General features: G+C 32.7%; 4 protein-coding genes across 4 annotated transcripts; 1 reads left to right on the plus strand and 3 right to left on the minus strand.

The window, feature by feature from the left end:
- Positions 1-3,931: 3,931 nt before the first annotated feature.
- Positions 3,932-5,923, minus strand: LOC118038078 (plant UBX domain-containing protein 4). The gene is made up of 4 exons (XM_035044403.2): positions 5,363-5,923; positions 4,991-5,273; positions 4,494-4,589; positions 3,932-4,396 (listed from the first exon to the last, which is right to left on the minus strand). The coding sequence occupies exons 1-4, from the start codon at positions 5,818-5,820 to the stop codon at positions 4,007-4,009; spliced, it is 1,227 nt and encodes a 408-aa protein (XP_034900294.1). The 5' UTR covers positions 5,821-5,923; the 3' UTR covers positions 3,932-4,006.
- A 964-nt stretch (positions 5,924-6,887) lies between these two features.
- On the minus strand, positions 6,888-7,984 carry LOC118037889 (glycine-rich RNA-binding protein 4, mitochondrial). The gene is made up of 4 exons (XM_035044076.2): positions 7,690-7,984; positions 7,499-7,567; positions 7,249-7,355; positions 6,888-7,161 (listed from the first exon to the last, which is right to left on the minus strand). Exons 1-4 carry the CDS (start codon positions 7,772-7,774, stop codon positions 7,045-7,047), a joined length of 378 nt encoding a protein of 125 aa, XP_034899967.1. The 5' UTR covers positions 7,775-7,984; the 3' UTR covers positions 6,888-7,044.
- Positions 7,985-8,120: 136 nt separating this feature from the next.
- Positions 8,121-9,867, plus strand: LOC118037964 (uncharacterized). Its single transcript, XM_035044283.2, has 3 exons — positions 8,121-8,277; positions 9,246-9,444; positions 9,567-9,867. Exons 2-3 carry the CDS (start codon positions 9,262-9,264, stop codon positions 9,696-9,698), a joined length of 315 nt encoding a protein of 104 aa, XP_034900174.1. The 5' UTR covers positions 8,121-8,277; positions 9,246-9,261; the 3' UTR covers positions 9,699-9,867.
- Positions 9,868-9,950: 83 nt separating this feature from the next.
- Positions 9,951-12,993, minus strand: LOC118037826 (protein NRT1/ PTR FAMILY 6.4). Its single transcript, XM_035043972.2, has 5 exons — positions 12,605-12,993; positions 12,397-12,517; positions 12,094-12,311; positions 11,236-11,783; positions 9,951-11,083 (listed from the first exon to the last, which is right to left on the minus strand). The coding sequence occupies exons 1-5, from the start codon at positions 12,605-12,607 to the stop codon at positions 10,201-10,203; spliced, it is 1,773 nt and encodes a 590-aa protein (XP_034899863.1). The 5' UTR covers positions 12,608-12,993; the 3' UTR covers positions 9,951-10,200.
- Positions 12,994-25,942: the final 12,949 nt, after the last annotated feature.

The raw sequence follows: 25,942 nt of genomic DNA on the forward strand, positions 1-25,942 counted from the left end.
TGAAATTATTGAAACTGGGTGGTGAGTGGTGGCAAAATATGGTGATGAAGACTGGATTTGTGAATAGTCACACAAATTATAGGGGAGAGGCTATCGTGTTAGAGAAAAAGAGGTTGCATGTCATGATGAAGAGAGAAAAAGACTATCGTTGTCGAAAAAGAGAAAGTAGATTGACGGCTATGATGGAAAGAGCGGAGAAATAAGGAAAGAAATGAGAAGAAAAAAGGGAATTTGATGTTTTAATTAACTAAAGTCGTATATGTCAAATACAATTCATGAGTTACAAATGTCACATGTGACTTTATAAACTATGCTATTTTTCTAATTATGTTTTAATTATACTATTTTCTTAATATTTTATTTTTACTATCCTACTTTGAAAAATATGATAAAAAAGTAACAAAAAAAAAAAAGAGTTGATTGAAGATGATAAAATCGTATGTGAAAACAATTAAGATGAAAACACTTGATAAGGATATTGCAGGAGAAAGCTGATCAGAAGGCCATCGTATTTTTGTATAGAAATAGAAAACTTAAAAAAAGCATTTTTTATGTAGGCTGAAGTAGCAAAGACAAGCAAGTAATTCTAACTTAATTATATAGATAAGGTTATTAAAATTACGAGTTGATTCGTAAAATCATATAATTTTACGAGTAAACATATATTATCGTGCAAAATCATGTAAAAATAAAAAAATAATAAAATCAAAAAAAAAAAGTCGTGTAAAATTGGGTAAGATCAAAATTTTATTACCAATTATATTATTTTACAATAATCCTATATTTTCAATTATTATATTTCTCATCAAATACCCTTGTGTTTATTCACTAATACATGAGCCCCACAAGTGCTTGTATCCATGGATTTTTTCTACAATCAAAAGTGCAAGGATGAAGAAAACATAATCTTGTTTAAAACTTTTCTAACAAATAAAAATATCTATTATGGGAAAAAACTTTGAAAATTCTTATTCTACAAGGATATTTTTATAAAAAATAGTTACAGAGTATAATCTAAAATTTGATCCATTATATGTTTATGCCTAAATATCATAGTCTTTTAAACAAGTTTATAATATTATGATTTCTCTGTAGAAAATCTCATAACTTATCTAAGATATGATCTAACAATAAACCAGATTTCAAGATTACACACACACACACACTTTGAATTATTTGATTTATTTATTTTAGTTCATACAAAGCCTACAATCACTTATTGATCCACTTGTTGAGATTTATGGTGTGTAACAAACAATATATAAAACTTATGTAAGTATAACAATATCTAAAAGAAAGCATAATATTATCTAAAAGTGTTGTATTATTCATCAAGTCAAAAGACATCAGATAAACTAAAACACTAGAGATAGTTATGTATTTGGAGGGAGCATTAGAACTAGTGTTAGCCAACAATGAAGCATAGATGTGGTGATATAGTTGTTTTTAATGTTTTTTTTTTTACATAGAATCTTACCAATCACTTCCAACTTTTTTTTCTTAGATCTTGCATGATAGGATTTTATAACATAAGAACAAGTACATCACATTTTAATTGATAAAATTTCTTATTGTTTGTATAAACTATGTATGAAAAAAAATTATTTATAATTTGATTTATAATCTGAGTTTATATAATATATATTTTTAGTGTATTGATGTTTGTACGCTAAATGGTGGAATATTTATCGTCATCCCTACATTCAAGTCCTGCAAAACTTAGATGATAAAAAAGTATGGACATGAGTCTCAGATTTGAGATTAAAAGGAAAAAGGCATGAATGAAAAACTTATTTATCCAAACAAAACCTGATCAAATAGGAGTGGATAATTTTTCTAATGCATATATAAAGTGGGCCGAGGAATATGCTCTGATATACGAGGAACATAAATATATACATTTTTTTTTCCTTTGTTAGATACATTTTTTTAAATAATTGATACTTTTATAATAAATTTGTTGATGAGTTTGCCTTTTTATTACTTACATATTTAATGAGAAATGATAAATACTAGGAAGAAACTTCAAGAAAAAAAAACTATGTTATATATTAATTATTATTATAGATATAATATTGGAATGTGAGTATAAAATAATTATAGATTTTTTTTATTGTACTAAATCCCACCTCAAACTGATAAATATAGGATGAAGAGGTATAGCTGGTATTTTCACTCGCACCACTCTGCAAGTATAATTCCAAGTTAATTTTGAATATAATAAAAAAAAAATGTATCAATGTTGTTGATGCAATTTAAAATATCATAATTTTTTTAAAATTTGGAAATGCAAACATACTGTTTATGTTGCCATTAGTATTTCAAGTTAATTTTTAACTTGAAAAAAATAATTACATTATGGATATATTTTTATATATCACTTTTTTTTTAATTAAGAATAAAAAAGATGTTTATTCTTTATAAAATAAATTAAGAAATATATGAACTGCTAAATAAAAAAAAACATTGTGAACGTTAATTAAATATTAAAGTGAGAAGAAAAATCTTCATTGTAGAAATAAAAGATAGATGCATATAAAAATATTTTATATTAATTGTTTTTTATTTTAATTTTAAAAATTATTGATAATAATAAATGATTTTATATATATATATATATATATATATATATATATATATATATATATATAAACTTGATGTAAATACAATTGAAAAAACAAATTCAATATAAATAAAACTAATTTTTTTGAAGTATCATGCAACAAAAAAAAATTAAAAAGATCAAATACTATGTTAAAAAATAAAGTTAATTCAATTTGTTTTAAAAAAAAGAGAGACAAGAGGATTAATGGGCATTGATGGGTCAGACCCTAATCAATAACCTAGGCCTACACTAGTATTTGTTTTTAAAAACAATTCCTTGGGGTTAGCTTCCATGTTTTCCTTTTCTTTTACTGTTTAAGGTGGGCAATATATCACTTATAATGGTAAGCTATTTGTGCGGGATATCGCTGACTGATCACTTTTTCAGTCCAATGACTAAAATATTAGTATCCATAATTATAAACCTCTAAAACATCATATAAACATTAAAATAAAAAAAACATTTAACAATACTAAAATTACTCTAAAAAATAAAAATCAATTAAATAAAAATAAATCAAACAGAACCAATCTACCTTTTTGTCAAATTTAAAGAAAAAACCCACCTCCATCGAACTTCTTTAGAGAAAAAGAACTTATTTACACAAATATCCTTATTTTTTGTAACTGGAATATGACCAATCGACAACTTTTTTGTTTCTTTGTTATTTTTCAGCTTCTCTCTCATCTCTCAAACATAAAAACTGAAAAATAAATAAAATGAACTTTTAAATCAAAAAAAAAAAAAAAAAAATGGCCACACACTTTCTTCATCTTTTACATTATGATCCTTTTTCTTTTAATTTTAACATTCTACTATAATTTAAAAATTTTATCTCTTAGAATTACATCATAAAATGATTAAAAAGCATGAGGATGAAATATTAAAAAAATGTAAAAAAGATAAAAAAAAAAAGAAGAGGAAGAAGAGTGAAGAGCAACTTTACTCTTCAAATAAATAATATATCACTAAAAAAACTCAATTTTTATAGGTGTATGTATAATCCACCGTTTAATTCAATTAATTTTAAAATTTTAAAACCAAACCAAACCAGATTTTTTTTATATTTTTTAATTAATTAATTCAGTTTTATTCTTAGTTCAGTTTTATCAATTTAATCAAAAAATTTTTATTAACCCTAAGCAGCAGGACGCAATTCAAACTGTTTAAGCGAATAGGGCCTGAATACCTAGCTCTGTTGTCTCCTCGAACTATAGAAATTTGATGCGGATGGGACTTGCTGCCTCAATCAATTCTTCTAGTAGGAAAACAAATTTTTATAACTAATTAAATAAAACTTTCTACGTATAAACAAATTCCATGATCTTTGGAAATAAAAGCATATTTAATGTAAGTGTCATGAATCCAATCAAGTGGAACAAAATTCCACCAGCAACTTAGTTAGAATTTCTGGATAACAACAGAGCTAGCCATGCCGGCCTCCTCGATCGTCTGATCAAGATCGGTGAGTAGTTTTGGAGGGAATCCCATTATCTGCAGTTGATAATTGCTTGCCCCACCTGGCCTTGATGCCTCAATGAAGGCTCGTATATCTCTAATATTGTGGTTTAAGTTGAAGCGAGGGACCATGCGAGTGCCATCTGCTAACCTGAGCTGAATTAAGGTAGTTGGTGATGAAGAATCTATAACTAGAACTGGGGTTGGGTGGGGAGCAGCCTTGAGAGGAGCAACAGCGACAGTTGGCTCAGGGGCAGCAGGGCCGGTAGGGGTGCTGGTGCTACCTAAAGCTCTTCCCACACCTTGGAAAGGAACCTGAGGCTTCTCTGGTTCCTGCATAAAAACAGGAGGTCGAGGGAACAGTGATGAAAAGATAAATACAGAAAATAAAATTTTATTAAGAAAAATAAAGTGGAAAAAGGGAACTCACAGAGTAGTTTTCCTCTCGCCTCATGAGATTAAGATGCACTTGAGCCCTCCTGTCTGCTGGTTCAAGCTCTTTCGGGCACTCAGACTGCTTGATGCTCTGCAAGAAAAGCATTTAAATAAGCACAACTTTCCATTAGAGGGTGAACACTAAACGAAATGCAAGTCCTTCCATAAGCATCATAACTTCACATATCCAATGGAAGTTGGATAAAGCAGAATTTACTGCGAAATTAAATCCAGCATTTAACCAGAAAAGAATCAAGCTAAGCCCAGAAGTCAGAAAGATACTTGCAAACATAAAACCAATTAACAATGGTGTACCATTAAAAAAGCATGTTGTTATGCTTATTTGACACGGTTCGCAAATCCAACTTGCACTCCAATAACATTATCGTGCTTAGATCCAATCGCAATAACCTTTTACCTTGCAAACTAGACTAGTCCTCAAAGCCTCGTAAAAAAATTACTTGAAAATAAAGAACAGGGTTAAAAACTTACTTCCAAAAAGGAGGCATTAGCAGGATCATCAAACCTCCTTAAAGGACCATCATCATCCACGGTGAACCCATTCCTCCATAGAGTGACAGTGTGATTGACAGCTGCAGGTGGTTGAGGAGCAGGTGGAACTGTTGTATCCCCTGAAAGTAATCTCCCTGTTCCAGGGAAGCTTCTCGAACTTGAAGACGGCTGAAGGTAATCAGCAGTTGCTCCTGAATTTCTAGCTTGGTCGAAAATTGCATCCACATTGTGACGTTTGGTAGGGTCTTGAACCAGCATTCCACTAGAAAAAACTTCCGATTAACACAAAATTGAACTAACCCTAATTCAACAATTCAGCTTAATTAATTTAAGATTCTAGGGTTTAGATACCTCTTTTCGCCACCAGCATAATACTGCTGCGGCTCATCATCATCATCATCGCTACCGGACCCACCATCATGAATCCGATTAAGATCAGCAAGCGTTCTGACTCCGCCACGTGTCCGGTTAGCGCTGGGCTTCTTATCCCTCGATCTTAGCCTATTGGGAGCCCGAGAAGGAGAGCGAGAGCGAGACGGCGACTGGGAGGGAGAGTGAGACTGTGGAGGGGGCGGAGAAGGAGAGTTAACAGGATGAGAAGGAAGAGGAGGGATTGCGGTTACCAGAGGAGGGTCGGAGTCGCTGTCCATGAAGGTAGAGATGGCGGAGTCGAGATCCCATTGGTGACTTTCTAAGAAAAACAGGGCTTCTTGTTTAGAAGAAGAGGTGATCTCGCAGAAACCGTCGATTAAGGCAGCGTTGTTAGTGTCATTGAGATCGAGATTAGATGCCGCTGTGTTGTCTTCCATGGATGGATTGGCGATTGTGAGAATTTGTTTGTTTGTTTGTTTGGGTTTAGCGGAATGCCTTTTGAACTCAACGGTGACAGACACTGTCCTCTTCTCTGGGACACGAAATGTATACGTGCACGCGAAGAGAACGGTTCCAAATTAATAATTATATAAATATATAAATAAATATAAAATTGCTTTATGCTAATTAAGTATTTGATTTTACGTTATAAAGTTATAAACTATTTTTTAAAATTTATTTTTTATTTACATAAGTTTATATGACTTTAATATGTTAAATTTAAAAAAAATAAAAATTATTATTTAATATATTTTTAATTGAAAAACACATATTAAAAATTAGATGCATTTCTCTACCATGTTTTACTTAAAGGTAGTATATTATGTAATTATAATGTTAAAAACATAATAAAATATAATGACTTATATACAGTAACTGTTTTGCTTGAAGACGTGTTTATTTTTTTTTTAAGGTGTAATTTTTTTAAAAGTATAAACTACATCTTATAAAAACAAAAAATATATATATTTTTTATGTGAGTTTCATAAAAAAAAAAAAAAAAAACCAACAACACTTTCAAACCGAATACCCCCGTAATCATTTAAAATATTGCTTAATATTGCTTCATGTTTTATTCTTGTGGATGCCAAAGTGATTATTGTCTATTTAATTGCAATTAATTTAACAATACCAATCTAAAATATAATATATAAACCAAGCATAATTTTTCATTTTTTATTTACTCTCTTTGGCTACCATGTAGGTTTTATGGTACCCTGAGGATTTATTTTGTTTTTAGTTTTTTTTTTCTTTCGTTTGTCTTGTATATTTATTTTTATTTTTTGCATGGATGTATCAAGATAACAAGATTTGAGGCCGGATTTAGGTCTCATGATTAGACATGGTCGACTACAATAAATATCACGCATCCATTGTTTAACTATCATATTTTAACATCAAAATATTGTTTAGTTGTCTTTGAAATAATCCTTTGTAAGATGTTTAATGATATATATATATATATATATATATATAAAGGAAAAACAAAATTAAAAATCAGCTATAAATCAGAGAAGAAAATAATTTGCTTGCCGCACAAAACCAATAAGATGTGCTTGTTACCACATTCATCCAAATAAATTTCGTAATTATCACAAAGGGGATCAGAGGTGCATTTTGATCTTTCCCCTTTCGTCATGTTCAATCGATTCTGACGAAGTTCAAGCATTGCCGTTGTAGCCCTCATCTCCTCCGTTTGGAATGCGAGGCACAACGACTGGTCCGCCTCGAACTCTTTCAAGAGCATAGCTTATTCTCAATGGACGACCTAACAATGCCTGCAATGAAATTATTTACCTTTATTCTGGAAGCACTTCGACCACTGACACAAGAAATGAAAACAAAGCAAGAATACCCGTGCTCACCTTTCCATCCATTGCATCTTTCGCAGATGCAGCCTCATCTTCTTTACAGAAACTAACAAAACCAAACCCTCTTGATCTACCACTGTTTCTATCGTACAATATATTCACTGAACCACGACCATCCCAAATGAATTCGAGATCACCACAGATTACGTTAGATTAGATTTGACAAAGGAAGGGGATTGAAATATTCACTGAGACAATTCATCGAACAGATGGATGACATAATAATTTTGCAAAGTACTAGTACCTTCCGTGACATCTCCAAAGGAAGAGAAAGCATCTTTCAATGACTTCTCGTCAACTGACCATGACAAACCTTGAAAACACAAAAATCTCTGAAAGTAAGGGCAAATCTCAACACACTCTCTCTCTCTCACAAACACACACACACACACAAGATAGTCTAGCAAAAATAAAACATGGGTGACGGAGATAGACCTGCAACAAACAGTTTATTATTGGTGGCGGGATTGTGAGCTTTTGTTAAAGCTTTTCTAGCAACTGACATGAGATTTCTATTCATTTTTGTTCGAATTTACTTTTATCAGGAACCACCTGTCTTTTGTTATTCCTTCTGCGTTTATATAGAATTTCCTTTCCGGGTTCAAAACTAGCCAATTAGTCCCTATATAACAAAAAACAGTTGAAGTAATCCTTTGATTTTTGTTGAGCTTGTAATTTAGGGGCACAATCAAAATCTTCTATCTGAGTGTCTCTGTTTTTATTTTTGTTATTTGAGTATGTAAATCGTTTCTGTCTACGTGTTTAGTTCTGTAGTAATAAATCTTCTTGTGGACCTTCTAAATTTCGAGACTTATTGGACCTTCGCTTAATACCTGGGATAAATCTAAAATCAAATATTTCTGAGCTTGAAAGAGGTGGGCCTATTTCATCCTGCATTTTATGATGGGCTTGGTAAATCATAGCCCAGGAGCCACCACAAGAAAATGAACGTCCATTGAATAGCTGCCGCAGCAAATTTCACAAAGAAAAACGAGCAGCGTCTGCCGGGGGACGGAATCACAGGTTAGTTCTTTCTCTCAATTGACGAACTTGGTAAACTAGTTATCTTGCTGTTTAATTACTTAGATATGTTTTAGCCATCATTTTCATTCGATTTGCATCCAATTAAACTTGCAATGGAAAGTTTGAAGTAGGATTGGTCAATTTTAAACGAACAAAGCCCTTTAGCTGGTTCCAAGTTTGCACGCTAACTGTTCGATGCAATGCCACAGAGTGTATGTGTGTGTCATTTCTTGAGTTCTCTAATTAGGTTGCACTCTGCTGATTCTTGTTCTTTGCCTTGAGCTTTTACTATGTCGTAGTGGGCTGTCTTGGTATAGTATTTCTTGCTCTCTTTGTTTTGGACCCGGTTCGTTATCTTGGTATTAACTTCGTAGCTTGTTTGGGCCTTTGTAATTCTTTTTGTGCTAATACTGCGATTCCATTGATAAAATTTGTACGCCTACTGTTTGGATTCTTTCTGTGTACCTTGGATAGAGGATGCTTTGTTTATCTGAATCAGATATTTAACAAGGGGAAAACTAATGTGGGGAAGGTACTTTACCTGACATATTTGTGTATCAGCTGGAGGTTTATCGAGTTTTGGGGTTTTCCCCTAATTTTTCACAATGTTGTTGGGTAAGAGTTGGGACATCCTTAAATTTCTAGGTTTGTAAATAGTCTTACCAATTCAATTTCTTAATATTTACTGATAAAGTAAGACAGAATGCGGGTATGTTTGTTATCTCTCGAGACATTTAATTAGAGAACAGGTTTCTTCTGCCTTCATTACTCAGTACCAGTCAGTTGTCATTAATGTGCCTTTCATATAATATATCAAACAAGATATCATGTTCTTTACTCCTTTTGAATGCATTTTCTGTATTTCCATTCATTTACTTGGAGTCATCTCTTCTTGAAGTTTCTGTCCCTTTAGCATTTCATTCCATATGAAAAATAACATTGCTAAGAAGTTTTAGCGTCCAATGCAGGTACAAAAGAGAAAACATGACTGCATTCAAAGCCCAAGTTCCAATTGCATGGAGTCCGCACCTGTATATAACTTTGGTGAGGGGCATTCCAGGAACTAGGAGACTTCACAAGCGTACCTTAGAGGCATTGCGTCTTCACAAGTGCAATCGGACTGTCATGCGATGGAATACTCCTACAGCCATGGGAATGCTCCAGCAGGTTTTAGTATAAGCTCGGATTAAGTCTTCAGTTGCATTTTGTCAGAAAAATAAAGTCTTAAATCCTTGTAATTGCTTCGACTCATAGGTCATTGTTTTGAATGTAATTCTTTTTCCCATCAGGTAAAGAGGTTAGTTGTGATTGAGACAGAAGAGATGTACAAGGCCCGCAAACAAAATGAGGCAAACCACCAAGCTTTACGCTCGCCATTGGTCATAAATCACTTGCCTGCCTCTGCAAGCAGTTTTTCTTAAGATTTTGTTCTATGTAATTCTTCAGAGGTCAGCTTTCTGTTTCTCAAAGTTTGCATGTGTTGCTCAAGATATCTTTTTTCTTTTCTTTTTCAGAACTGTATTTCTATAAGGATGTTGATTTTACACTTGTCCTTATTCTACATAGTGGAGTCAGTGGATTATACATCTCTTTGCTTGGGTATTGACATAGATATCAGAATTCAAAATTAGCAACATCATTTGCATCTACAAGCTTTGTTGTTTAACCAATGATTTTAAAAAGTACTTGGTTTTAAATATATGAATCTGAAAATCGTGTCTTAAATCATACAATGAATGGACACCCAACATCACATCTAAAGTAGCTCAATTTTCAATAGGTCTGAAAATTGAGTATAAACTAGCACTCTATAATTGTGTTTTTAAAGGCTGTGTAAAGAAATTTCAGAACATCAGGAAGGCCTTGGAGAGCATGTAGACTACGGTCCTTCCTTTTCCTCAATGTTGTTTTCCTCTTGTATGTTTATGACAGTTGAATCATTTGCTCCTCCTTCACCATCTCTAAAACAGTCAAATCATTTGCAGTTTTAAGCTCTTTCTCTTCAGAGTTCTTGGGCTTGATATACTGCTGGACTTTGTACTGATGGCCCCTTGCAAAAACTAGGAAAATGAATAGGTTCAACAGTCCTAGCACTGCAAGCATCCAATAGAAGTTATTTAACCTCCCTTTATTCAAGTTGCTCCTGAGCCAGATTTTCTTGGTAGCTTTGTCAACTAAAGACACCAACAAACTGCTAACAAAGAAACCCATTGAGATGCTGCTAAGGAAAAGCCCAGTGCTCATTGATTTCATCCTTTCTGGTGCCTCTCTGATGAAAAACTCAAGTTGCCCAACATAAACGAAAGCCTCCCCGGCACCCACTAGGAAATATTGAGGGACTAGCCAAAAGGCACTTATCATTGTATTTTGTTGAATAACAGTTTCCCTTCTTTCTTTCTCAATGATAGCAGCAGCCACCATAGCTAGTATTGAAAGAAAGAGTCCAATTCCAATCCTTTGAAGGCTTGTCAGTCCTTGTGCATTGCGGGTGAGCTTCCGAGCCAGGGGAACGAAGAGTCTTTCATTTAGGGATGTAAAGAGGAGAATGGTGATAATGAGAAAGGTGGAGTATGAACCTGAAGGAATAACCAAGGAGCCAACTTTTCTGTTCATGAAGGTCGCTTGTTCAATGGTGAAAGTAGTCATTTGAGAGTAGACTGTCCAAAAGAGGATACATGTAGACCAAATTGGGATGAGCTTTAGTACCATCTTCACTTCTTCAACTTCCATAACAGTTGATACTATCCAAGGGTCATTTTTTTGTGCGCTGGAGGTGGGATCCATGATTGCAGCCTTGTCAAGATACCTGATGAATAACAGATGAGCAAACTTATATCAGCAGTGACAGTAATGATGATTGAATTCTGGGATATAAGAAGGAAAATTTCCTTAAGGGCCTGAGAATAAGCCAATAAATAATTGTTTCTGAAGTAATTGTTTTGCCAAGTCAGAACTTACTTGAATTTCTCTGTGTGGGGAACCGTGGCACTGTCATAATCATTCAGAAGGCTGGGATGGGAAGGATAAGGGTGCCGCCTCTTCTTCCATGCCAAGAGTGATACCCTCCATATGGTAGTTAATGGGCTACCTCGAGGCTTCTTGAAACGGTACAACGGTGTCCCACAGAGCAATACTGCTACTGCGATCACCATCGTCCCCGCTGAAATTCCATATCCCCACCCTCTTCCCACGTTATCTTGTATGTATACAAGCACTATAACCGCAAACAATGACCCGATGCTGATGCAAAAATAGAACCTATTGAAGAAGAAATGCATCGCCTTCTCCTCCTTGGGATCTGTTTGATTGAACTGATCAGATCCAAAACCTGAGACATTAGACTTAATTCCACCACCACCAAGTGCTGTGGTGTAAAGTGCTGCATATAGCAGAGCCAGTTGATTTCCACTGGCCTCGATACACTGATGATGCTGTTTCCTGTAGTCATCGCACTGTGGGGGTCTCATGGTAGGAATGGTTGTGGCCATGGTTAATAGACTGAGCCCCTGGTGCATATGATAAGGAATTAGCAGTGTGGCCTTAAATTAGAGATGATTTGTGCGCAGATTTTGGTAGGCCTAGCTCCTTTCATTTTTAGGTCCATGTTATTGACACCTTCATCAATCTTCGGCTAAGTGATTAAATTATATGCTGCTGGTTTTCTTAGCTGGAACTGAAAGGGTATCAATGTTCAATGCAATGGCTGATTTCCAGCTCTCATAGCACGTCGATACTAGAGCAACATAAATTCTCAGAGATTTTATCCTCTTTAAGCTAGTGACATGGAGGCATGCAATGTTTTAGTTAGAAGCTTACCAAAGCAGTTATGGATGCGAAGATAGCAACTGCCAAGTACCGACCAAGCTTAGCATCTGCCAAGAAACCTCCTAGGAGGCCGAGAAGGTTGAGAGTACCCATGAAATTGGTGACTATGGTTGCAGATTTTGCCGATGAAATATGCAGCTCTCCTACTAGGTATGTCACTAAATTCATGGATATGCCCATGACGCATATTCTCTCTGAAAGCTCGGTCCCTGCAAAACAAATTAAGGTGGAGATTAACAGAGTGCTTCAATACATATAATTAGTAACACACATGCTCTTGCTGATGAGAAGCACCCAAAATGAGCCCCGCAGCAAGCCATCCTCCAGTTCTGGACTTGTCCACAGGATTTCCTCGAAAGTCTACTGCAGGATCAGCGTGTGCACCATCCTTCCCACTGTGGCTTGTTGCTAAAACCTGTTACAGTTGAGAGATGATAAAAGAATAAGATATTACCGATGAAATATTTAGTATCACAGTGGAGATGTTCAGGCAAGTGGTTACCATGATTGAAGAGAGAGACAGAAACAGAGAGCGAAGATCGGTGTTATGTAGACCTTAACTTTACAGAGGAAGAACAGAATGGAGGTGCATTAGGGACTACGTATTTAGTTCTGTAGTACTCTTAAGATAATTATTGAATGAGTTCATGGTTGGGAGGGAATATAAGGATGACAGGGGCCGGACATTAGAAGGAAGTGGTCTCACGTTTTCTGCTAGTGGTGAAGAGTGGCTTGTGATTGTTTGTTGTTTGGACTTATCATCATCTTGGGGTTCAGGTCCCAACAGCCACAACCTCGCAAACTTTGGGGAAGTGACAATCCTTGCATTCTAATTTCGCTTCGTATATCTTCTCATCACATCATTATTATGAGATTTCAAACGTCGTCCAACACCTTTGCTTTGTATCGTTTAAACCAGATGCTTGTTTTTTTTTTTTTTTTTCAGGTCGAGTCAAGTGGTGTCCTAGTTATGCATCGACATATTTTATACACAATTCATTAATGTAAAATGATGAACTAACATTTATAAGCTTGATAGAATAATAAGCCTTAATGATACGAGTATAGTTTTATTTTCAAACTCAATACCCTTGAACTCGGATACGTGCTGAGCCCAAGTGCTTATGAGTTTAACAATATTCCAGACTTAACCGTCTTAGACTCGGCTACACACCGAGCCCAAACACCTATGAATCTAGTAAGATACCAGAGTTGAGCCCAAGGGGTTTGGCAAAATATCAAACTCAATTTCTTTGAGCTTAGCTATACACCGAGTTCAACCGCTCGTAGGTCTAGCAAGATATTAGACCCAACTCTCTTGGACTTAGCTGTGCACAGAGTCCAAATGCAGGTGGGTCTTGCAAGACATTAAACCCAAACCTCTCAGATTCACATTGAGTTTAAGTACATGTGAGTCTAACCAAATATCAGATCTTAGGATAATCATTCCCCGACACCTAGGTATATAAAAAATCCTTTAAAAGTCTATTATATTTCAATTGATATTAATGTTATGATTGAGTCATTTCCATTAACATTAAATATTGTATACAAAATAAGACATAAAAGTTCTATATACCTCTATTATTTGTTCATTAACATTAATGATGTATAATGATAATCTATAACTCTTTTGTTTGTTTTATCAACATTAATGATATGTAAGGATAATTTCATAAACATTGATATTGATACAAGAGATTTTTTTCCTTACTAAAATCTTCAAAAAAAAAAGACTTCCAGTCCCTTAAGCAAAACAATAAGGCTCAAAATACAATGATCATAAATATCTTTTGAATTATCTAGATAAAAAGATACACATCTTTATTCTTTTATAATACATTCTCAAAGCATTTATTATATAAAAACTAATAATTAATAGCAAGAGTTTTATTCTTAGAGTTAAATGTTTTTCGCTTTATTTATTAGAATCTTTTACTATAAAGTTATTGTTATAATCATTGAAGAAGTCCTAAACCCTACGAAAAAAAAGATTATTTTACAGTAATAACTGAGATTTCTACCACCATTGCTATTCCTATCTCTAGAAATGGCCATTTACTTTTCAAATACTAAAACACTATTTTTGTACATATTGGATCATCACCCAGGAAAGCATACTTTTATCCACAAGAATCACGTATGTTACTGTTACGTAGAATGAATATTTGTGGTGTCCCCACCAGTTTTTGATTTCTTTCAGCAATGATGGCAAATTGGCGACTTCGGAGTAATCAAGTGAGGTTATAATGTTACGTGCTTATATGCAAGAGAAATAATGCAGAATTAGACAAAAACCTCTCTTGTTTTTTTTTTTTTTTCCTGATGCAATGGAGGAGAAACGTTGCTTGTAGGCCCTGTTTGTTTTAGATTGAGATAGCAGGTAAGATGACTCTGTGAGAAAAGTTACTTTGAGAGAATTGTTGAGGATGGTAGGGTTAAAACTCTGTGATTTTGTGTTTTGGTAAGATGCATTCATCAATTATTTTATCAAAAAGATCATTCTCGTGAACCAAATTGCTGATTTTCCCTTGATTTTGGTGTTTAGAGAAATGTCTGGTCATATCAGGTTTTTTTTTTTGTTTAGTAATTTGAGATGTTTATGCTAGTTTGTACGCATCACAACTAATTTTTGGGATCCACTAAACATCTTGCATCTTGTAAGTTCAATAATCATGTAAAACATTACGAGAACGACAAACATGCACAATAAAATTCCAATTCATGTAAAAAAAACAAATTTCTTTTACTGCTGGGCCACATCCCTCACTGCAGTCCTATCGTTATTGTTTTCTAGGTCATGAACTTTTAGTCCTATCCTAAGGAGCGATTAATTAAGCATTTCAAGTCAGTCCCGAAATTGTCTTTTGACCATCGTTGTGAGATGCAAGATCTGACTAACGACAAGAAACCACATCGAATATAATTTTACAGGGACGTTTGGGGTAGAAATCTAAGCAATGAATCGACCAAACTTTTCAATTCGTTCCTGTTCTTCTGAACAGTCGTTAGCAACAAGAGGTTGAGTGACCCTATTGCGAGCTCAAGATATGGAGTCATGGTGGCTAAATCTCCCAGCAAGCTCTGCTTGGTACCCAACCAGATCAAGAGAAGCTATACAGGGCTCATGCTCCCTCTGTCAATGGATGATTTTCTCGTGCAGGTGAGAAAGAGCAGCTCTAGCTAGGTCTATCTGATCGTTTCTAAACAAAGAGAACGAACAAAAATTCACCTCTCTCTCCCCTTTCCATGACTGCTTGTTCAGTTCATTTCGATCAAAAGGGAGTAGCATGGAGAAGCCACGAATGAGGATTCGAATCCAATCCAATTACATGGAAAGAAAGCGAAACCCATCCTGATTCCTGACCATTGCTCTCAGGGACAGCTGATGATTCCTCCATTAATATTCTTATAAGCCATTTCCATGGAATGGGGGCAAGTCCCTTCTTAATGTTTAGAGGAAAAAAAAATAAAATTTGGACCTTTCCTGAAAAGTGATTTCTGAACTTTCTTGTGTTTGTTTGTCATTAGAAAAGTTGGTTAACAGAAAATATTTTTCAGTCAAAGAAAATTTTGGTTTGCTTTCTAGAAAAGTGTTTTTTTAGACAATTTGAGCAAAAAATATTTTCTGAAAGTTGTGAAAAATTTTGAAATGTCATATTATTTGTTGATTATATCAAATTTGGTTCTCAAACTTTTGATAGTTATATATATTTTGTTTTGAATATTTATTTTTCAATTTCATCTCTTAAAATTTAATTTTTATATTAGCTTTGGTTCTTATTTTTATACTAGTTATTTGCTTTTTCCTTATTATTTTTTTATTGAAATTTTTTATCTATCAAATTTAATTCTCATTCCTTTGATTGTTACTTATTTTATTTGAAATAATTTATAAAATATTAATTATTATTATTTAAATTTCTTCATCTTTCATATATTTTTTTAGATTTGGTATCTATTATTTTGATTATTATTTATTTTATTTGAGATAATTTATGAAATTATATTTTTTTTCAATTTCATTCTCATTCAACTTTTTAATTTGTAAGATTTGTTACTCATTATTTTAATAAACTTGAAAAAAATAAAACATTAATAAGTTATTTTCCAGCTCATTTCCCATGACATAACCAAACACTAAAAATATTTTTCAACTTATTTTTCATTACACTATCAAATATCAGAAAATAATTCACTTTCTCAAAATTTACATTCTAAAAAAAATACTTTTCAGCAAATAAATATAGCCTTTTTACAGTTTTATTTTACTTCTAGCATTCAAAACCGACCATATCACTTCCTTCTAACTTATTCTCTGCTCTCTGTTTCCGAATATAATAATAATAAAAAGGAAGAAGAAGAAGGATGTGGTTGGAATTTGGCTGAACGCAGTGCCCACAAGCCATGCTTTAAAAGGAGGAGCTGTGGCCATCAATGGAGGTGGAGATCATGACGTGGTAAGCTATGGCTACCACTCATCATAGAGTACAACTGTACAAGATGACATGGCCTGCCACTGCTGGTGAGCACGTTACCAGTATCTTCAAATTTGAATACTCATCGAGACCAGGGTCCCATCGCAAAAAGCTTTTTTGGTTTCTTCGCCAGTTCAAGAAAGGCAAATTCGGCACATATTTTACAAATGATGAATCCATCAATAATAGATGCAAGGCATGATGGTGTTGTAGCTCCACCTTTGTCCTCTTGACTCTCCAAAATAAGTGTCGTCAATTTTAAGTTCCGTGATCTGAAAAACGCTGGCGCAAGCAGTGATGGTGACCATGGAAATAAAAACTTTTTCTGTACCGACATGTTAACTCCAAATCCAGTTATCTAGAGGTTTTAACTGAGTTTTATATTGATAAACTCGTAATTAACCTTGTTAAATCTGAATGATTGGCTAGGAAACACAAAACTCGAGTCACCTAACACAGACCAGGTGAGATTTGACTTTATATATATATATAGTGGGTGTTTGTTTACGCGGTAGCTTCTGCTTTTAAAGCTAACCGCATAAACCAAGCGTTTAGTAACGTAAAAAAGCTATTTTTAATTTGGTGGTCCTATAATTTTTTTCCATCAAACCATGGTTTTGCAAAAGCAGCTGGAGCTGCTTCTCTTTATTTACCTGTACACTGTTCGTAACAGTGCCTATTGCAGGTAATGACAGGTGAATTTAATTCACTTATAATGCGAGAAGCATTAACATGTCACTGTTGAATTTTTCACTATTCACGCAAGCATAATTCATTGGACCGGTAAAAAAATTTTAATTTTTTTAAAATTATGTTTTACTTAAAAAAATAATATTTAATATTATTTAATAACACTACATAAATTAAAAGAATATCGAATGATGACGTAGTATTTGTGAATTTGATCACAATTCTAATTTTGTTTCTGATGATTTTTACCTGATTTTGTTGCACGCTCAAAAAACCATGGAACCTATAGTCCTTATCGGATAAAATTTTGTACGTAATGGAAATTATAAATAGTTTATGGAATAATAAATAATATTTTATATAAAGTATTAATTATTCATGATGTAATAGGAGTAATTTAATTCTACAAATATTTAAATTTAAAATCATCAATATTAAATATATTTTTTAAAATTATTTATAACCTCAATTTGAAAAGCATTTTTTAACAAACACATTAAACTACTTTTTCTTCAACCTCAATTTCAACCACAGTTTTAACTAAACACCTAATTATTTTTTCAAACCAACCTCAACTAAAGTACTTTTTTATAAAAAACAACTTTTTTCAAACCACAACCACAAAAGCTACCGCAATACCAAAAAACACTCATTAATCTATTTCCATTTTCTTAACTTTTTTGTTATGAAATACATATATATAATTTATTTTCACATGCATTGTTTCAAAGACATGAGGGATATTAAAATATCAAATATAATTTTTTTAAATTTTTTTCAAGTTAATTTTGATAGACTTGGATTGATTTTGATTTACCTAGAACTTAACTCTTTAATTAGATCAACTTTTTAAGCTGGGTTTAATAAGTGACACAAGTATATTTGCAAACATTATATTTTTTACAAGCCTTTTGTCATGTTGACAAAAGGAGAAATCTGAATGTAACCAGACAGTTTACACACATGAACATGTATCTAGCTTATAAAAAAGTTAAGAGGTCATCTGGGATTGTTTTCAATTTTTTTAATTTTTATTTTTAAAATCAAATTTGAAAATAGAAAGAGAATTTATTTATTGGTTTTCTTAATCAAACAAAATAGTAGTTATAAATTGTGACAATGATGTTAGTTTTGTTTTTTTGTCAATAGAAAAACTCAAAACATTTAAGCTTTTCGTTTTTATTTTCAAAATTTTGAAAATAGAACAGAAAAATGACATCAAACCAGCTTTTAGAATTTACAATCCAATTTTATGTTTTTTTCTCTTACCAAATGAATTAAAAGTAATCCACTTGGTATTGCCTTCTAATGACATGGACGCTAACATTTTATTCTTATGACTACTTTTTCATGTTTTTTTAATGTCGTCTCATGCCCGTTATTTTCTTTTGTGGAAGGAGATAATGTTAAGGTTTTAAAATATTTAATTAGTTTAAAAACAAGATTTATATAATGGGTAATAAATTAATCATTTAGTTTTAGTAATTTGATATATTTTCCCTAACTAAGATGGTTGGTGGTTAGAAGCTAGTGTTTGATAAATTAAGGTGACGAATAGCTAGTAATCGGTGCTAAGTAAGTCAATATGGTTTGTAAGTCGGGGGTGGCTAGAAGTTAATACCTATAAAAAGTTTTCTTTGATGGTTATAGGGACTTTAAAATTCTTAAGTAAATATCTTTGTAGAGAGAGAAAGTGCAATGATATTTTAGAAAAATAAACTCTAAAAATATATATGCTAAAAAATATTGAGAATGAAAAGAAATTGTGCCCATCGAACCTTGGAGAGTCATATAGTATTTATAATCCATAATTTTTTTTTTAAAAAAGTAAAAGGATTAGAGAGTCATTTGCCTTAATAACATTAATGAGAAAATAAATATATTTTTACAAATGCATTAATAAAAGATAAATATTCATTACATAAACATTAATGAGATATAAATATTATCGGTCATTGAGAGATATTTTTTTATACACCTAGAAGCATGGGGAGAGTAGGATTCAAATTGTATTAGGCTAGTAAAAAATCTTGGCAAGCCCACATGGTTGGGTAGGAGTGCCGACAATAACAGGTAAATCTGTCATGCATCCTAACCTAGGTGTGTTTTGGTTGTATTCGATGGAATACTAAAAAATATCAAAAATAAGTATTATAAGAAATTGTTGGCTTTTTGATAAGTTTCTCAAAGAAGACATCAATGATTAGGTCTTAAAATATACAAATAGTTTAGGAAGAAGGCTTATGTATTGAATAACTAGTTAATCTTTTAATTCTAGTAATCTAATTCATTCATTCTAGTCAAGATGGTTAGTATCTAGTGGCTGATAAATCAAGTGGTTGGTAGCAAGTAACTGGTGGATGGTAAACCAATGTGGCTAATGCTTGGTAAGTTGAGATGGCTGGAAGTTGGTACTTGCAAAAGGTCTTCTTAGATTGATGCATGAACTTTCAAATATTTAAGTAAGTATCTTTGTAGAGAGAAAGTGTAATAATATTTTAGAGAGATAAATTATGAAAATATATAAGCTAAAAAATGTGTCTTTTGAACCTGAGCAATTTATATAATATTTATAACCCATGAATCTTGTCTTTTATTTAATGGAGGGGCTAAAGATTTATTTTGCTCTAATAGCATTAATGAGATATAAACATCACTTACTCAAACATTAATGAAACAAAAATATATAGAGAGAGTAGGATTCAAAATGTACATGGTCGGTAAAAAATATGGAGGGCCTGTGTAAGGTCCTAAAAAACCAGGTTCGTAGTGTTGGGCTCTTTTCTTGGGTCGAGCCTACCATGGCTAAGTTTTTTTCCTAAATCAAGCCCATGAACGAATAAACCCATATATGTTTGCTTGAGACCGTGAGTTTTTATAACTCTATGGAATTTTTAGACATATTAAATTTAGGTTTGTCATATGTGTCGCACGTGTTCGGCGTCGCGGTGATCATCCACCCTCAAGGAAAAATGGAATGGTCTATTCCTGGCAAATGTGTAGAGACAAGGAAAAATTCTTGTCTCTTCTCAGTAAAATATAGACTAGGAGTCGCCACCTAGTATTCTGATCACTAGGAACCCTAATTGATCTCAGATATCAGGTACGGAGACTGGTTGTGTAAAGGAAAGGTATTAGCACCCCAACTACGCCCTACCTAAGATAGGCTACATTGTTTGAATGTCTGATAAAATCTAAAGTCTTGTTGTGTTTTTTAATTGTTGGCTATCTAAGGTTTAAAAAAAACCCTCCTTAATAAGGAGGTTCTTATCTTAATGGGGTAGAACCTACTGTTCTAGCATCCGAAAAGAGAATTTAATATCTGGAATACGTATTACGTGTAATATTGTACCCTGGATACTAAAAGACAAACAAAATAAAAAAAATTATTGTTTTTTGCAATTTTGGCCAATGTTCTCTTGACTTTAATAAACTAGTTATTACAGCCAAAATGCATGCTAAAAACATTATTTTTTTGGTGTCTGAAAAAACATAATATGATTTTTTAGCTTTAAGACACTTTGGCCGTATGCACAAAAATATTTTTTTTTTCTTTTAAATTTTTGTATTTTTGAAAGTTTTGATGAAAATTGGGTATTTAATACTGGTTTTGTATTTTTATGACATAAAATACAGACCAATATTGACCAAAATGGATAAAAGAAACTATGCTAAAAAATTGTAAAATTCTAAACACAAAAAAAAAAAATCTTAATTTTTTTTTTAAAATGGGCCAGACCTGGCCCATATCAGTGAGTTGGGCCAGACCCGGCCCAAAACCAAATGGGTTGGTTATTGTGTCTAAGCACAGTATCCAGCCCTCCATTTTCTGCAGAACGAGAATTAATTCACGTTCTACATGAAAATGCAGATAGCAGCTCAGCAAAAGGAGAAAGAGACGGGGCGGCAGGAGGTTACCTGCGGTGGCGTCGAGGCAGTGCTGCTAGCAGCGAAGGCACAGTGGTCGACGGTTTTCTCCTCCTTCTTCCTCTGTTTTTTTCTTTCTGTTTTTTTCTTTTCTTCTCCTCTTTTCTCTTCTTTCTCTTCTCTTCTCTCTTCCATCTCCCCTCTGTTGTGTTCTCTGTCTCTTGTTCTCCTCCTATTCTTCTTTCTTCGTCCTCCTCCCCTGTTTTATAGGCAAAAACAGGGGGGACGTGGCTGGGGCGAGCAATGTGTTGCCGCCCCTGCACCACCCGTCCAACACGTGGAAAGCGGTTGGCAAGTCAGCTTCTTTTTTAAAGGGGAGGCGATGTCTTTTTGAAGGTTGGATGTCGGTGGCAGAGAAAGGAAGAAAAATCTTTTTTTTCCCTTGTTTTGAGCGTCCAGAGGAAGAAGAAGAAACAACACTGTTTTGGGTTTTTTCCTTTTTTTTTGGAACAGTGCATGAAACAGCACCGTTTTGCAAAAAACATGACATGTCATTTAAATGAAAAAGGCAGTTAAATGTTAGAGTTCACATTGTCTCAACTTTGTGATTTTGTTCAATCGCGTCCTCAATTGTAATTTTAATTGTAAAACTCAATTCAATTACATCCTGCCAAATTCAACAACGCCTTGAAGTTGGCCGCCTTTTTCATTTTGATCCTTGGTCTTGAATTAGTGCAATTTGACCCTCAATTGAGCAATAAACTTCTAATCTCTTCAATTTGGCCCCCGGTCCGGTTTTAATTATAGTTCCTCTATTTACGCGCCTTTTCCAGTTTCAAATTTCTTCAATTAAGTTCCTAATTAGCTATCAAACTTTAATATTTATGCAATTAAGCCCTTGATTTGACTAAATTAACTCTCAAAAATTATAATTTGACTCCAGAACTTTAATTTCTTCTAATTAAAGCCCAAATTAACTCCAAAATCAATTCTTCTTGCAATTCAAACCTATATAAATTCAATTGAACCTCTGATAAAATTTAATTAAGTACATAAACTTTTGATTTTGGACTTTTTCTTTCAAATTGAATTTTCTTTATCAACAGGGCTATCATCAATCAATAAGATACTGTTCAAATTTTTAATTTTTGTATTTTTTTTACCTTTTCAATTAATTTTTAACCATTTTTTTGAGCTTTGACATCCTCTTCTCACTGCTAATATTTTTTTAATAATATTTTTTTGATTTTTTATTATTATTATTTTTTATGCGGAGACTAAAAAATAGGTTACAACAATATGGTTTGATAGACTTTCCCCCCAGCCTGAGCTCACGAGAGCCAAGTTTTTCTCTCAAATTCAACTCTTGTCTCTTCTCCAAAAATAAGCACTCATACATGATTGCTTAAAATAGTAGATTTTTAGATTTTTATAGATTTTTTAGATCTGTTAAATTTGACTTTATCGGATATCTTCTTCTTTTTCCCACTAAAACATGGCATTAAACGAAATCTTAGTTATCGTTTTTTTTTTTTTCTTGAACTTGCATAAAGAAGATCATAGACGACATCTAGGTGGTGGTCTAGTGGTAAGAGCTTGGGACCAAGAGTTTAAGGTTCGAGCCTTAGGTTGCTCATATGATGGTGGAGGCTTACATGGTCGTTAACTTCAGGGCCCGTGGGATTAGTCGAGGTGCGCGTAAGCTAACCCGGACACCCACGTTAAACTAAAAAAAAATCACCTTTTAGGTAACTCACAGAAAGACACTTGTATCATGCACTAGTCTAAAAATGTCATGTCCAGACATGTAATGCAAGATCATTTATGAAGGCTGATGGCCAACCAGTGTCTCCATTATTGTCCGGCATAAAAAAGCAAACAGCACTTTTAATGTGCCTTTCCTTTCCATCTACTTTTCTTTTCAGTGTTTTTCGAGGTTGCATATCACACTTTCCAGATTTCTTGGGGCTGATCTGCAAGGCTTGATTACCTGGGTTATGGCCATGCTTGGCTTCCCTGTCAACTCTTTTAAAAGAACACGTCCAATAATTGAGTATCTGTCTAATTTTTTCCCCGCATCTTTTAATCCCAAGTGTCAGAGTTTTATTTTTATATATATATTTCTGCAGCTTTTTTGTTTTGTTTTAGCTCGTGAAGTATATCAAGATTTATTATGATCAATGTTAAAATTGTTGTTTAAAGAAAATTAAGGCTTGTTTTGGTGTCTCGGGGAAAAACTCTTGATGAGCATGTGCAAATTAAAGTTTATTGGTTATAAAATCAATAAAATCAAAGGGTTAGAGATGTGTATAGGGTTTTTGAAACGGTGATAAAAATTGTTTTTGTAAGTGTTTTTTTATTTAAAAATATATTAAAATAATAATTTTAAATTTTTTTAAAATATATTTTTGATATTAATATACTAAAATAATCTAAAAATATATAAAAAATAAATTTTAATAAAATAATGGTTGTATCCACCCAGCTAAACGCCCCGAGTTTTTTCATCAAGTGGCCATTCTTTGAAAAGAACACGTATTCGAAAAAAGGAGAAGGACAGAAAAGGCAGACTAAAAAGAATGGCTAAGCCCACGAAGGAAGGTATTTCAAGGAGGAGTCCAACTCAGAACTAAAAAATGGCGTGTCGGCCTAAGTCCAAGAATGTGATCTTTGTTGACAAGATCTTCCAGATAAGAAACAATTCTTAAGGCGATCTCCATTTCGAGCGACCATGTATATTTTTATATTTTAAAAATATTTTTTTTATTTTAAATTATTTTTTTATATTTTTGATATCTTAATGTTAAAAATAAAATTTAAAAAATAAAAAAAATTATTTCGATGCATTTATAAGAGTATTTTGAAAAGCAATCATCATCACAATACCAAACGGATTCTTTATATTATAATAGAAATTAATTTTTTAAAATGTTTTTGTTTAAAAAAATATATCAAAATAATATTTTTTTAATTTTAAAAAAAATTAATTTTTGATATTAACACATTAAAAAAATTTAAAAACAATAAAAAATATTATTTTTTTCAAAAACATTTTTAAAACACAAAAAACAAACAAACTCTCTTCTAGAAAAGAGTTAGGATTCAAAAGTATGGATAATTTGATTAAAGTCTAAATTTGCTGGGGGAAAAAAAAAGTTGCGAACCAGAATTGGTTTACTAGAAACATCTTAGCGCTATGATATTCTTCAAGTAAATTTGGGTGCTCTCTTTGAATTAGTCAAGTATGATTTATATCCAAAAAAGCTTTATTTGACTATGTTGTTCTTGTAAATTAAAGAGTTTTTTATCCATAATTGCATCTTTAAAATTAGTTGGTTATAATCACAACCGTACAAACAAGAAATGCTGCATAACATGAAGAAAATGCAACAAATAGATAAATCACGATCAAATGCAATGATAAGCTTTGTGTTTTGAATAGTTATAAATGTTTATATTCATATGTTGTTCATTAAAAATCATTCATCACATCATATAGAGTTCTGTTCAAGTTAAAAAAATCTCCAAAGCCAAAACATTTTAGAAAATAAAACTAGAATAACTTTATTATTGAAATTACTATATAACTAGTGATTTTCAACAAACCATTTCACTCAATAGTTTAAACTATCTAGACAAAACTTCAAAATATGATTTATATTATTTTATGACACATCCCTTTAAATAAAAGCTCTTTAAACTTGAAACTTTCACATGCTCACATTAACTTGTGCTATTAATTAGATTTTAATTAGAAGAGAGAATGAAGAAGATGAGATTCAAACTTGTGACCGTTTGGTCATCAAGGCTCTGATACTATGTCAAAGGATTGATTTAACTTAATTGCCTAAACTGTTAAATAAGATTTCACGATATAATTTATATTATTATCTAACAGTGATGATACACATTTTTGCGCCAAGGTCCAAACCACATGGCCACCACCATGCCATACCTTTTGGGCCAAAGCCCAAAATGGTAGTTCTTTTTCCTCCTTGTAACTTTTTTTTAGCATACTATTCATTATGCCCATACTTGAATATTTCTCGAGCTATGAGGAGTTAGAACGTTGCACACACACCCTTATGCATATAATTTTTTTCATGGTTTTACTTTCTTTATATATAAAAACTTTTATGCAATATTAGCATATATTTTCTAGCTAATAGTAAATAGTGAAAACATGCCGAATATTTTATGCAAATTAAACTTTTCTTTCCTTGACCACTGATTATTTCTAGCCAACATCTCCCTGACAATCACCAGCATTTCCATCGATGAAGTACTAGACTCTGCATCTACTGGTTGGCACCAATTAATGCAACTCTTCAAGTCTTAATGTGAGCCAATCGTGATCAGAGTCTATAAATATTTTGGATCACTAGGTATAAAAAAGGATAGACAATTTTCTCATACTCTACACTTCTTTACATTTATATTTTCTTATCATTTTTTATTATATTACTTCTCTCATATACCCATTAACTTAAGCATCAAAAGATCCCTAGTAGATATCTCATATATTATATCTACTCATTTATTATTTTTCATATATTTACTGATTGAAATATTAGACAGCCTCTTGTAAAGGATTTCAAGAAAGATCAAGCCTTTAACTATGCTCATACATAAAGCCCACACGCACGTCATGGCATAGGATACAAGCCCATTAAAAACATGAAGTTTTTTGAATTGATGGGAACTGAAATTGTCTCCAGAAATTGAGTGATTTTGATTGTTTTTATTATCTCATATACATTTGAAGGTACACGTCATCATTTTCAAGTTACTTCACAATATTATCC

The sequence above is a fragment of the Populus alba genome, chromosome 14 (genome assembly GCF_005239225.2).
Source record: "Populus alba chromosome 14, ASM523922v2, whole genome shotgun sequence".
Classification (NCBI taxonomy): domain Eukaryota; kingdom Viridiplantae; phylum Streptophyta; class Magnoliopsida; order Malpighiales; family Salicaceae; genus Populus; species Populus alba.